Source organism: Arvicola amphibius, chromosome 4 (genome assembly GCF_903992535.2).
Source record: "Arvicola amphibius chromosome 4, mArvAmp1.2, whole genome shotgun sequence".
NCBI lineage: Eukaryota > Metazoa > Chordata > Mammalia > Rodentia > Cricetidae > Arvicola > Arvicola amphibius.
This window is the reverse complement of record NC_052050.1, coordinates 115003139-115017224: the sequence shown is the minus strand read 5'-3', so window position 1 is coordinate 115017224 and position 14086 is coordinate 115003139. Positions and strand designations below refer to the sequence as shown.

Below are 14086 nucleotides of genomic sequence, written 5' to 3'. Positions count from 1 at the left end.
TCCTTCCTTCCTTCCTTCCTTCTTTCTTTCTTTCTTTCTTTCTTTCTTTCTTTCTTTCTTTCTTTCTTTCTCCTGAGCCAGAAAAACACAGTGTAGGTTCAGATGGCTCTCTCGGTTAGTCCACTCAGAATGAGAAACATTCTGCTAATGATTCTGGCTTTGAATAGCGCTAACAAGTGTGAATTCTGTTTCATGCAGCCGTGGGGGTAGGGAAGAAAATATACTTAATAAGATATATATCTACCAGGATTATAAAAAACGGGAGAGTTAACTGCTACTCATTACCAAAGAAACGTCATGCCGTGCATGCAAATTGCTGTTCCGTTTTCATATAATGTAAACGCTTAACGCCTCCTCTGTTGGTTTCTGTGCACTTCATTCTCTCTGGACTCGAATTTTATAAGATAAATGCACTTCTAGCTTTTAGAGGTATTCTGTTTGGTTGACATTCTCCGTGTTGGTAGTGGAAGCTTTAACTCCTCATGTTGCCCTGACTCGTCTCAAGCTCAGGAATCCAAGCAGCTTCCATCTCAGCCTGCCAAGCTGAGCTAGTTGGTGGGCACCACTGTGCCTGGCTTTGTGTGGGAGATTGGAAGTTTTATGTGAGATGTTATCATTTAAAATGGGTTTAGGCTGGAGAGATGGCTCAGCTATTAACAGCATGCACTTTTCCTGCAGAGGACCCGAGTTCAGTCCCCAGCCCCAGAACAACTGACTCCTCTTTGCCTCTTTGGGTACCTGCATTCAGGGGTACACACACCCACCCATACACAGTCACACACATACATCTTAAAAAATAATAATAACAAAATCACGTGAATTCACTTTTCCCTTGTATTTCAATTGGAACTGTATAAAACATTTGTATTGAAGCTTTATGATTTTGTGGCCCATTTTCAATTAAAAGTGAACTATGAAAGTGGGGAATAAATAACAAACAACCTATGTTTATAAAGTACACTTTATTATGCATTTTCATCAAGAGGTAAAATAATATCCTGTAGTTCTGACTGATAAAAAGCCAGTTTTGAAATGACATATTGCCCTAAAAATGCCCTCCCGCCCCGCCACACACAACCTCTATGTTTCTCCTTATCCATTGTGTTCTCTGTAAAGCTTTGGAACTGAGTCCCAGCTTCTCTCAGGCCTTGATTCTGGCGTCAACCTCTCTCCCGCAGAGGTCTGCTGCTGCTGTCCCGGGGCACCGCCTCCTGTCCCTGGAGCTAGGCCAGTTAGTTAGCCTGTCTGCTCCCTTCAGCCGCAAAGGCTTCCTCTCTCCCTCCAGGCCGTGCTCTGCAGTTTCCCTCGGCCCGAGAGGCCCTTTACTTTGTCCCCCTCATCCTTTGTGGGATCTGTTGTGACTGTTTGGAATGATGGCTCACTCTGCCCACATTCTCCCTAGGCCTTGGCTGGGCACCGCTGCCTCATTGCCACCCCCATTATGCATTCCTTTTCAGTCGCCAGATGTCCCCAATCTCGGCGGCTTCTGCATTCCTATTCTTCCTCTTAAAAAGCGCTTTCCAGCAGCAGGCTCTGCCTTTTAGGCCGCCTGAAAGGAGAGCTGCTAACCAGACAGGTGATGGCGTTTGGGGAGTGAGGGAGGCACATCAGATAGGGAACATGAAGAATTTAATGACGGGACAGATGGACATGGGCACTCTGGAAATCTCTGGCAGGTTTTTATATAGCCATTTCAATTTTTTAGGAGAGGGAAGGGGGTCTTTAGGAAAGATTTCAGCCCAACTTTATATTTTTATAATCCATATGCTCATTGGAATATTAAATGTAATAGCCAGCCCCAGCAACTTTCCGTAACCCTTTGCTTTTTTTTTTCTTTTTTTTTTTTTTTTTCACAGCACTGGTAATGGTGTTTATTTAACTTGGATGCTAAGTCTGACTATGCAAACAACGGGAAAGTGGTCTGTTATCCACCAGGAATGGAGGGTTTTGGTTAATAGAGACCTAGCAAGCATATCATTTAAGGATTACCTGTTTGCATATTTTGAAAGTTTCGACACAAGGAGAAGTACTTAGAGCCACAAATGGAGGAAGTGCGATCCAGAAAGCACTTGAGGGGCTTTGCTCCTTCCTTCACAGGGTACATACACACCAGCCCTGGGTTCATCCTGCAGGACTCCATCTGAAGGACTTGCGTGAAAACGTGTTCCAGGATGTGATGCTCAGACAGAATGAGCCCACATTCTTCCGCAGGACTCAGCAAGAACAAGTGGAAAGTCCCCTCTTTCATTGTGGTCCTATTTCATAAATCTCTGGGGGACGTGGGGGAGGGGGCAAAGTTAAAAAAAAGTGACTGAGGTAGCTGTCAGTGGAAAGGAGTGGTCACATGACACAGTCTCATAATGAGGAAGGATGAACCTTGAAGTGTGTTGACAGGTCTTGGTGTCAGCGGAGAGAAAAGTCTCCTGGGGAACAAAGGGATTCTTTTGTGTTTGTGCGAGAGACGGCTGCAGAAAGCAAGCAAGAAATAGAATAGTATCCTGGAGGCCGGGGACGTGTAGTTGACGGCAGCAGAAATCAGGGGACAAATATTTTTAGGTTCTGTTTGAGAGGATGGAGGAAAAAAATAATTAGGAGATTGCACAGTGAAAGTAGAAATAACATATTTCAGATGAGATGGGAAATAAAAGTACATGTGAGTTGATACACACGCACACGTGTGTGTGCATACGCCTGCACATATGCATACACAGATGGCATAGGGAAGTGCAGCCAGTCACCTTTACCTATGTGTATTTTGGAATTTAGGAATTAAAGCAATAACCACATACCCTCAATTGGGAAAGAACCCATGGTCTTTGATCAGGGGTTAAACTGGCATTCTTAGAAACACCCCAATTGGATAGCGGTGGATTTGCAGAAGGCAGGCAGTCGGGTTTAACCAGCATGATGAATTTCTTTGAGTCAGTGACAATGAGCCCATTGGGTGAAGCCATGGACATAATTTATTTGGACTTTGCACATGATGCAAAGCCAGCTCGTGTGGTTTTGCCAGTAAAACACTTAATTGGATATTAGATTGCTGTGGCAACTGGCAGGAAGCGGTAAATGGTTACTCACCCAGCCCAGGCTGATAGGGTGCTTCTCGGGGGTCATGGGGGGAAAGCGGGGGAGGGGGGACTCACTGCAGTCATACAGGGGCAGATTAGAAATGACAGCATGGGAACTAGGGACAGCAATGAAGGCAGAAAAAGGAATGAAAGAAATCGAAAAATCGAACAAAAGACTTCAGGTGTTTGCCCAGATGGGCGTTAGAATGCTATGACCCAAACCAGAAGTTTGGTATCATCTATTATGCGATAGTGTGCCTTCTTCATACCACAGCAAGAATCTTCCTCGGGCCCCATCCTGTGCCTGTGGCAGCCACCTAGAGGTGGTAGCCCATCTAAAGCAGAAACAAGCCACGCCCAGTGTGCTTTGTTCAAAGGGACTGAGTACTTTCCAGCAGCCAGAAAGCCTGTCAGCCCTTCTCTCCCTTCTCCCCACCTCTCTCCTTCCTTCTCACGCAAACACACGCCCTACCCCTGCTCTCCTGCGGTCTTCCACTCACTCTGTGTCTCTCCTTTTTTTTTGGTAACTAACACTTCCATTGTTTTTTGTTATTGATGCATCTCATTTATTAATTTTGTAAAATATAGTTAGCCCATAGACAGACATAATACTGAGAGTGTGAGACCTTGGGACACTCAGTCCTGAAAGTCCTCCATCAAATCCCCCCTCAGGGCTCAGGGAACCCTGCAGAAGAGAAGGTGGAAAGAATGTAAGGGCCAGAGGGGATGGAGGACACCAGGCGAGCAAGGCCCCCTAACTCAGCATGAACAAAGCTCACATGAACACAGGGCCTGCATGGGTCTGTGCCAGGTCCTCTGCATATATTTTGTGGTCCCAGCTTAATGTTTTTTATGGGATTCGTGAGTGTGTGAACAAGTGGGTCCCTGATTCTTGTGCCTTCTCTTGGGCTCTTTTCTTCCGACTTGTTTGTCTTGTTCAACTCCAGTCTGATAGTTTTAGTTTTCTCTTACTATATTTTATCTTGTTTTATTGTATTATTATCCCTCAGAAGCCTGATCTTTTCTAAGAAGACACAGAAAGGGAATGGGTCTGCATGAAAGGGGTGGTGGGAAGGAACTAAAACAGGAGAGGGAGGGGAAACTGTAATCAGAATGTATTATGTGAGAATAGGATCTTTTTTAAGTACAAAGAAAAACAAAATATAGTTAAAATTTACCTCTGTTCAAAAGTAAAATCCGATGTGCTGAGTTCCTTTATGTCGGTCATTCATTACTGTCAGTGTCTAGAAATTTTCCTTCATGCCATACTGAAACTGAATCACATCTCCCTGTTCCTTCCCCAGTCTGCAATCCCTGAAGGAACCCTTCCGCTTTCTCTCTGTATGCTGGTCCCTTATCAATGGAGCCCTGGCAAAGCTTCCCTTTTTCACATGGCTTGTTTCTCTTAGCATCACATTGTCAAGATTCCTCCCTGTTGTGGCATGCCTCGGCATTCCGTTTGTTTGTAAAGGACATTGTACATTTTTAAACACGCTTACCGTGTGGTTAGATCTCCTCGTCGTTCAGTGTGCCTAATGAGCGTCATCATATGGTCGACACTTGGTAGCGTGAGGCTGATTGAGTGAATCTGGCATCACCCCACAAAGCCGAGAACAAATGAGACGGGAACACAGATGGTAAAAATCCAGTGTGGACCGAGCTAAGTGCCATGAGAAATACACACGGGTTTCTCTGGGATCTAGTTGAGCGTGAAATTACTTCCAGGTATGGGGCTGGAGATTTCAGAGGGGAGATTTGGAGCCAGACCTTGAGAGATTGATAGGGCGTGGATGGACAGAGATAACGTCAAAGCAATTCCCAGTCCGAGGACCTGCGTGAGCCAGTATGTGGAGTAGGAGGAGCGAGGCTATATTTAAAGAGACATAGTCAGGCTTCAGAATGTTTGTGGCGATGATGATAGCAGCTATGCTCGCTCTAAAGCAGGATTAAGGCCGGATTGTCTGGGCTTTGTGTAGGGGTGTAAGGATTAACTTTACAGACAGGGAGAGCCTGTTAATGTTTTCTCACCATGGGCTCCTACAGGTGGAGTCACTAAATGTAAATCTTTGAGTTGTGTGCGCAATGGATTGGGAACAGGAAGAAATAGGATGCAAGAAGGCGGCAGTGGAGGTCGCCAGCCAGGATGGTGAGGAAGGCAGTGAAGGAGGCTGATTCGGTCCGGTACAGGTATTGGAGGTGGCTCAGAAGGTCTGGAGACTGTGACTTTGGTTCAGGATGTTCAGAAGTGCCCAGGATCCCTATTCGCACAAAAGCATAAACCCAGCGAGATAGCGGGCGTGGCAGCAGACGTAGGCCTTCGCAGCTGGGTCGCACATCTGCTTGCTGGTCTCTAAATGTGCCGCTCGGCAGTTTTTGGTGCCTGAGCTCACTAGGCCTTCCTGCCAGCGTTTGGCTTTCTGGGTCTGTGCGAGAAGTCTCAGTACAAACCACCTCACGAGGCGCAAGGCCAAGGGCTGAGCTGGAAGGCTTCGAAGTGGAGTCTGTCACTGCCGCACCTGGCGGTCCTCACATGATGAGACTGTGTCACAGTTTCCACCATGCACGGGGCTCCTCGCGCCACCCCTCCTCCTCGAGCGCTCTAACTTAGCAATGGAAATTTGCTCCCACTGGGAGCTTGGCAGGAAGATAATGTTCTTAGCCCAGCAGCCATTCTACTGCTGGGTTTCCTGACAAAATTGGTTTAGTGCGTTTTTATAAAATGCAAATATTAATCTAATTCATTTCGAGTTTTTCAAACTATTCTTGTTCCATTTTACCTTAAAGCAGCTTGCAGACTGCCAGTCAGAAATGGATCTCGTGAGAGATGTTCTCAGCATAAGCTTTCAGTCAGTGCTACAGGCCCCTTCTGAGCTGCATGGCTTTGCTGAAACTTTAACTCGCCCCCGATGGCAACTACATCATTGCTTTTTATGTGGCTTGTTAGCCTGTTGGCATCAGACTCGAGAAATCACATCTGGGTCCTTTCTTTACGTCAGCCCACAATGAAGTTGTGAGGTTGCTTTTAAAGATGTCAGGGAAAGGATTCCAAAACTCTAAGTCATTCTAAAGTGTGTGGACTCTCAGTGTCAGGGTGTTCTTTAACTTGTGGCCTGACTTCATTTGTCAGCCATGAGCTAACCTGTGCCTTAAAAGTCCCCTCCAGCCGGGCGGTGGTGGCGCACGCCTTTAATCCCAGCACTCGGGAGGCAGAGGCAGGCGGATCTCTGAGTTCGAGGCCAGCCTGGTCTACAAGAGCTAGTTCCAGGACAGGCTCTAGAAACTACAGGGAAACACTGTCTCGAAAAACCAAAAAAAAAAAAATAATAATAATAAAAAAATAAAAGTCCCCTCCAGAACTCTGTGTACTCGTGAGTAAGCCACATGCAGAAGCTGACATTCTGGTAGAGTCTGTCACCACCGTACTAAGGACATCACTCTTACAATCTCATTATGCTGCCTGTGAAATATATTGCCTAACTCACTGAAACCCCATTCCCCAGGTGAGGAAACTCTGGCTCTGTTAAGATGCTCTCCCTTGACCATAAAGACTGGGTCAATCCCCCTCCACCCACAGTGCCTCGCCTCTTCCCTTGCTCTGCATTTGACTGACCCTGTCTATCAACCCTCATGTCTGAGTTGGCTGAACCCTTCTTGGAAAGGATAAACCAACCTGGTTCTGAGCTTTGGCTGCAGGCCTGGGAGGGTAAATTGGTCCCTGTGCCCCAGGGAGCTGAGTAATTGTTGGGCAGCTATATATGAAAAATGAGACCGCTTGCTGTGGTCTCCCCCAAGGTGGGTAGATCCTAGCTGTCCTGGGATAGGGCTTGAAGGAGGAGCCAGGCTGTAAAGATGCTTGACTGGGGCTCGAGGGTCCCGTTTTAAGGTGGCTCCTTCATGTTGCCGTTGACTGGTTTGGGGAAGATCTTCGTATGGTGCCCTCCTTAGGGATATCCAGTAGCCTCATTTGTGTTGCCTTTTTCCCCATCTTTGGTTTCCTACCCTCCAGAATCTCACTGACACAGGGCATCCCTGTGCATTTTAAAAGAAAACTCAGAGCGTGAGAGCAGTAGAGGCAAGGATGACTTCAAGATGGCTACAGTACACCATCAGCTACTTCAATTGGGAAAAGCAAGAGGAAGGAGAAAGATAATGTTTAGTAGAGAAAAGACTCGGGTGGGGGACCCCAAAATGAGTTGCCGCCACCTTGCTTCCTTGGCTGCTAATCATAATTCTGCATTAGAAACTGAAGCAGGAGGTGGGGAAAAAAGGGGATGCTAATCCACAAGGCTACTGGCGTATTTAAACTGCACCTCCTTCCACTCAACGTCCAAATTGAGAACCAAGGACAAATTGATCGGGACTAATGACGATTGAAATGTCCGCATCACTACTAATGGTGGTGGACAAAATTTGAAACCACAGTTCTCTGCTCTCTGTCTGGACCTTGGGACCTTCTTCTCAACAGGGGACTTGGCTATGTAAGGCAAGCAAACTTCCTCAGAACCACTGCCTTCTGGATATCAAGCTCAGTGTAAGGATACAGAAGGTATCCCTCTAGGTAACAGACCTGACACTCCACCTCTCCTGGCTCATGGTGGGAAGGCAGAGAAGAGCCCATACAGTCTGTAGGAAGCAAATCACAGCTACTGTGAGCTCTGAAATCAAATCTACTCGACTCTTCCTAGAGTAGAGGGTGGGACAGAAATGGTTTCCCTGTTAAAAGTCCATATAAAACACAGCCTTTGGTATGGCCAAGATACAAAATACTGGCAGCAGATAAAAATGTTCTTCCCTGTGTAGGTAGCTCAGCCACATCAGCCTGGTCATTACTAGTGGATTAAAATGAATACCCAGGCTCAGTCTTTGTTTATGCCAAGTCTGCTAAACAGAGATTTGCCATATTTTGAGTTTTATGAACTCTTGTAAATTCGTGTGTAAACCCTGTTTGCATGGAGGCCCTGTGCGTCATTTTTTACTGCTGATCTGAATAGTCTACTTCTCTTTCGTAGGCACAGGGTGGTGGTTTCCTATCCTCCTCAGAGTGAGGCGGAACTTGAACTCAAAGAAGGAGATATTGTGTTTGTTCATAAAAAACGCGAGGATGGCTGGTTCAAAGGCACGTTACAAAGAAATGGGAAGACCGGCCTTTTCCCGGGGAGCTTTGTGGAAAACATCTGATCTGAGGGAGACTCCACACCGAGAAAGGGTGACATCACATCATGTGACTAAGAGCACAAGGCAGCGTCATAGGAAGAGCACATCTGTGGACTTCCAGGTCTCCAAGAGCTGAGCAGAGGATGGACACGTGACTCCAGAGCCGGAACCTGGTTACCCCAGCGGACAGAGTGAAGGTGGCACCCGTGTGGGTTCCATCCCTCTGGGTTCTGATGTGTAAAGTGTGCCTTGTACTGTCTAGTGGACTATACAGAGAAATGTCTTTTTTTTTTTAAGATGTATAACTAAAATGGACAATTGTTTACAAGGCTTAACTAATTTATTTGCTTTTTTAAAACTTGAACTTTCTTGTAATAGCAAATTCTTTGGATTATGATTTTAAAAAAATATTAATTTATGAAATGATGGTTAAGGAGAAGCTGGGTTCTCTCCTGTTGAGAGCAAGAGGTTCTTTTTGACATAGAATGCAACCCCCTTCCCTGCTCGCTGCCCTCCTCCCCCAGTTATATTTTGCTTCTCTTAGACAAAAATGCCAGTTTTCCAAACAAACAACTGAATACTGACCATCAAGGATCTGGGGTGGGGAGACAGTGGCTTCTGGCTAGAAGAGTCAGTGGGGCCAGCTCTCTGCTTTGTTCAGAAACCAGCCCGAAGATCTGATCCTCGATTTCATTTTGTGGGTTTTTCATTTTCCTAGAATGAAGTGGGTGAAGTAGGAAGGAAAATAAAGCACAACCATTGTCTAAAAATATGCATTTGTTTGCTAACACAAGCAGCTCCATGCGTTGGTTGGGAAGTAGGAGAAATTGAAGTTGTAGTCGCTGTGTGTGAATGACTTTGAAATGTAATTCCCGTTTTACCCTCAAGTGACTCTGCATGCCCAAGACACAGTAAAACGTTGTGAGACGGTGGTGGTAAGAGATGCACTCACGTTGAAGTCGAGAGCTGTCAGAAACACTGGGAAAGTTCCTGTTCATCCCTTGTGAGTCCTCCGCCATCTTGCATGTGTTCCTGGATCCCCACACTGATGAGGACTGTGCATGGTTTGTATATGTCGCTGCAGTTTCCACTCAGAACTGACCGATACGGGAGGCTTCAACAATAAACAGCATTCTCTCGTCTACCCCACCGCCACTACTGACCGAGATGTCTTGAGCGTGCTTGCTCGGTCTCGGAAGGCGTTCATTAGCCAGCACACCAGTGGTTCGTTAAATGCTCTTTCGTATGTGCCCTCCCAGCGGACTGATGTGAAGGGCGAGTGTATCCAGGAGACCACTTGCTCCTGTGACTATGTAGAAGCTCCGCAAGGCTTGCTGGGAGTGGCTGTGCCCACACCTTACAATTGCTGCAGGGTCCAGCCGAGCCTATCTTTTTATATCCATCCTTTGATGTCTGGTGGTGTCTTCTTCCAGTTTCATCCCAGCCATGGGTCTGGGTAGTCCTGGAAGCAGCTGGAGGAAAGACAGCCAGGTAGTGAACAAGATTGCTCTACAGTTCTCTTCTGGGTAAGTTAAGGAAGAAAGGCAACATACACCAGCCTTTTCCTTTTCCCTTTTTAACTGTGAGAAGAAAGTAGCTGGGAAGTATCCACATAAACTGAAGAATCAAGTAATGGCAAGAGATTCCATTGTCTTCAAAAGTTATGTAATGTGGTTGGAAGTGGAATCATTCCTGTTAACCATTTTTTTTATATAAAAACACTGTATATTACGTTCCTCTGTGTTGAATTTTTTTAAAAAAATACTTTACTTGGATATTCATGTAATATATAAAGGTTTGGGGAAATGAACTTTAGTTAGAAAAAAAGCTGACATCAGCTTTCATCTGTGTGAGTTGACACCAATGTGTCATAATATTCTTTATTTTGGGAAATTTGTGTATTTTATAGAAATTTTAAAAAAGCAAAAAGACTACTACAAGTTAAGAGGATTTTTTTTTTAAACCTGTCTTTTCTCCATATTTTCAGCTATGTGATTGACGTATCCTTGGTAATAGTTCCCTGGTATAAAGTTGATTAAAATGTCATCTCTTGGTAGAAAATTAGGTGATTTAATGTGTGGGCTTCCTATTGGTTGTTTTGGAGACAGTAGATGGATGTTGTAACCAGGGCTTGTTGCACAGTGGTGGTCATGATAAAATTATACTTTATCATTCCTTTTGTGTTAGTTTTGAGGACTGGATAAAAGGTTTCATTATTAAAAGTTGATGTTCAACCCTTCTATGCCCTTGGTATCAGTCTTTGAAATATTTGCTCTTTAAAATGAACAAAAACAAAACACCTTGGGGCTGGAGGGGCGGCTCAGCCATTGAGAGCATGGGCTGCTCTTACAGAGGACCTGAACTCAGGTCTCACACTGGTTAGCTCACAGCTGCCTGGAACTCCAACTCCAGGGGACCCTATACTCTCTGACCTCTTCAGTGTTATACTTATGATCATACACACACTCACACTCACACACACACACACACACACACACACACTCAGAGAGAGAAATTTTGAAAACTTGGTCACTTTTGATTTAATTTCTTTTATTATTAATTCATTTATTCTTTGACTTAATTTCTAAATGGCAAAATTCTTTGCATGCAGCTCAGACTGGCAGTGCCTCCTATGATGGTCAGTCTGATGGTTATGGTTTCTTTTTCCTTTCAAACAATCCTTAATTACTTAGTTCTCTAAGAAGCCTAAACTCCTCAAGGAGTTTTTGGGTCTTGGAAGATAGTCTGTAACTCTTGCTGAGCTCGGTCCCTCCAAGATTCCCAAAATAGCCTAGCGAGTGCATGATTTCTAAGTGTGGGCGTAGCAGAGCCAAGCACATGACCACTCAGGTCTGCTGTGGCGTGGGAATGCTGTCCCTCAGCTGACCATGGTTTTAATCTCCCATGAAATGAAAGGCCCACACAAGTCTTGTTTAAAAATATGTTTTTGTTGACTTTGGGTGACCATATCAAATTATTTGTAAGAATTAAAGGTCAGGGATTCTAGGTTGTATTGAAGCTGTATCCCAGAATCTCCCTTTGTAATTGCCTGTGTGAGCAAATTATGACGTAGGCTCCCCTAGTCTTGCCCTGTATATCCTGCTGAAGGTGAGGGGCAACAAAGAAAGGGTTGCTGTTTTTAGAGTCTCATCTTTTCTCCTCTCTTTCCTTTTTCTCCCTTCCTTCCTTTCTCTTTCTCTCTCTCCCTCCCTTCATCCCTCTTTCTTTCTTTCTTTCTTTCTTTCTTTCTTTCTTTCTTTCTTTCTTTCTTTCTTTCTTTCAATCTCTCTATGTAGCTGGCTAACCTAGAACTTGCCATATAAACCAGACTGGCCACAAACTCACAGAAATCAGCTTTTCTCTGTCTCCCCAAGCCCTGGGGTTAAAGAAATATGCCATATCATGTTTAAATGTGTAATATTTGTTTCATCAAATTTTAATCAAAATCTTTTGCCTTCTCCCTGTAGGGCATATGGTATAGAATAAATGCCTTTCAGGGTCTAAGTGCATTCCAAAGGAACACAAAGGAACAGACAAAGGCACTGTTTACAAGGGCTGCACACTTCATTTTCTGTTCCTATAATAAAAAGACATTTTCTTTTTCTTGAGATGGCATTTCATCATGTAGACCAGGCTGCCTTTAAGCTCCTGGGCTTAAGTGATCCTCCTGACTTAGACTCTAAATTTCCCAAAAAGCTAGAACCGTAGATATGGACCATCATGCTCAGTTCAGGGCCAGGTTTTGAAAGCCTCTAGAATGTCAGGTATTGTTCTGACTTGGGATTATAACGACTCTAGAATTTACACTTGGAAAGGGCTTTTATTTAGTGCCTTGTTTGTATGTATCCATGGGAAGCTTTTTTATTCTTTAAATTGTGTGTGTGTGTGTGTATGTGTGTGTGTGTGTATATATGTGTGTGTGTGTGTGTGGTATATATGTAGTATGCGCGCCCCAGCATTCGTGTGACATCAGAGGAGAACTTTGCAGAATCAGTTTTCTCCTTCTACCTCTCCATAGCTTCCAGGGATTGAACTCTGGTTGGCAGGTGAGCTTGGTAAGCTCCTTTATCTGCTGAGCCATCTCAGCTATTATTATTATTATTATTTATTATTATTATTATTATTATTATTATTATACACAGTGATCAGGAATCATTTCTCCCACTGTGTGCTCTGGGTATCTAGCTTGGATCATCTGGCTCGCACAGCAAGTGCTTTTACCCACTGAACCATTTTGCTGGCTCATGTGAGGTTATTTATTTTTTTAATGTATTTTAAACCAATTAAACTGCACTTATCAAGGAGAGTCCAACTGAAAACACTCAACAAAGGAAGCTTGTCTACCTCTGGGTGTGCTCACAAAGGGGAGGAACCCTCCTGTGGATCCAGACGGTGGGGAGTGCTTGGGACTTTGCTCTACCCCACAGGCCCTTATCAGTAGACACAGGAAGGAGCTATCAGACTGAGTAGCTGACCAGCCAAAGTAAACAGGGACAGCTTTACTATCCGAGTCTCTGGTCGGTAGATCTGTGTTTCCTATTACAGTTAACCCTTGAGCGATGCAGTTTTAAACTGGGCAGGTCCACTGTATATATAACATTTAGAGATTTGTGACAATCTGTGGGATGGCGGGGCGGGTTGGGGGGAAAGACACAGACCACAAACCCAAGCAATATCAAGCAAAACCAAAAAGCATACAGTGTGTGTAGATAACAGTCTCTCATTCACTACCATAAAATACACACGGATCTGTTATTTTAAAAGTTAAAAATTTATCAAAACTTACACAAACACAGACTGCCCGAAGCATTATCCGCAGCAGCTGAAATGAAGAAACACAAACAGAAAAGAAAAAGACATGCTCGTAGACATAAGAAACAGCATAAATCCTAACTGCACAAAAGGGCCAGCAGTGATCCTGCAGCCGCCTGCTGGTGCTGTTGCCAAGAACCTAGGAGGGGAGGCACCTGCTTAAACCCCCTTGTGAGCACGCGATCCACACGGGACCCTTCCTATTGCCAGGAAGTGAGCAGCAGTCAGCAGTAATGGCCCCACAGCGTTTGCACGTGTTTTTTCCCAATATAAGACAAGGAAGACTTGTGTTAACCAACTGCTGGTGTCCGCAGCGAGGCTCCCAGTCCACTAGCTGAGTTTTGAGAGAGGTATAGGTAGGCTTTTGACTCCATGAGGAAGTTGGCACCCCTGACACCTGTGTTGTTCACACGTCCAAACACCCTGATTTAGCTTACATTTCTGTTTCAGGACACCATACAGAACTTGCTCAGTGTGGCTTCTCGTCTCACACAAGGGTCAGGAGTCTGGTAATGATGCGGAAGGTAACTGCAGGTGACATTAAGCTTTGAGTCCCCATTCCCTATATTTGTACAGGGTCAGTCTAAGTAGTAGCGTGGTACCATTAAGTCTTCAAAGATAAGGGAATTATCCCAGCTACGACCATAAGCCAGATACCACTGCTTTTGCCTTCGCCTTAGAGAAAATACTTGGTTCCTCTAAGAGGTTGCTGACCTTGGAGTTGAATCTCTCCGGATTGGGATGCTTGTAAGGGAATAAGAGAGAGAGAGAGAAAAAGTGAAGTGAAAAGCCTTCCTAAATAGGACTCAAACCCAATGTCTGTCGAAGGAAAAAATTGGTCAATTCAACAAGAGAAAATCTGAAGTATCTTCACTGTGAAACACTATAACCAGAGTGATAGGTGGGGAGATGTAATCCAGTGGTTTTCAATCTGTGGGCCGCAGCCCTTTCGGGGGTTGAAAGACCCTTCCACAGGGGTTGCCAAAAAACATCAGAAAACATATATTTACATCATGATTCATAACAGTAGCAAAATTACAGTTAAAAAGTAG

The 14086-nt window shown here is 44.7% G+C and overlaps 1 protein-coding gene across 2 annotated transcripts in view; it reads left to right on the top strand.

The window, feature by feature from the left end:
- Window positions 1-10464, top strand: part of Sh3rf1 (SH3 domain containing ring finger 1) — a 159884-nt gene extending 149420 nt beyond the window's left edge. For both annotated transcript variants that reach the window (XM_038328792.1, XM_038328793.1), the window contains exon 12: window positions 8078-10464. In XM_038328792.1, the coding sequence (XP_038184720.1) occupies window positions 8078-8246 (169 nt within the window). In that variant the 3' untranslated portion in view covers window positions 8247-10464. The remainder of the gene's footprint in view (window positions 1-8077) is intronic.
- The last annotated feature ends 3622 nt before the right edge of the window (window positions 10465-14086 follow it).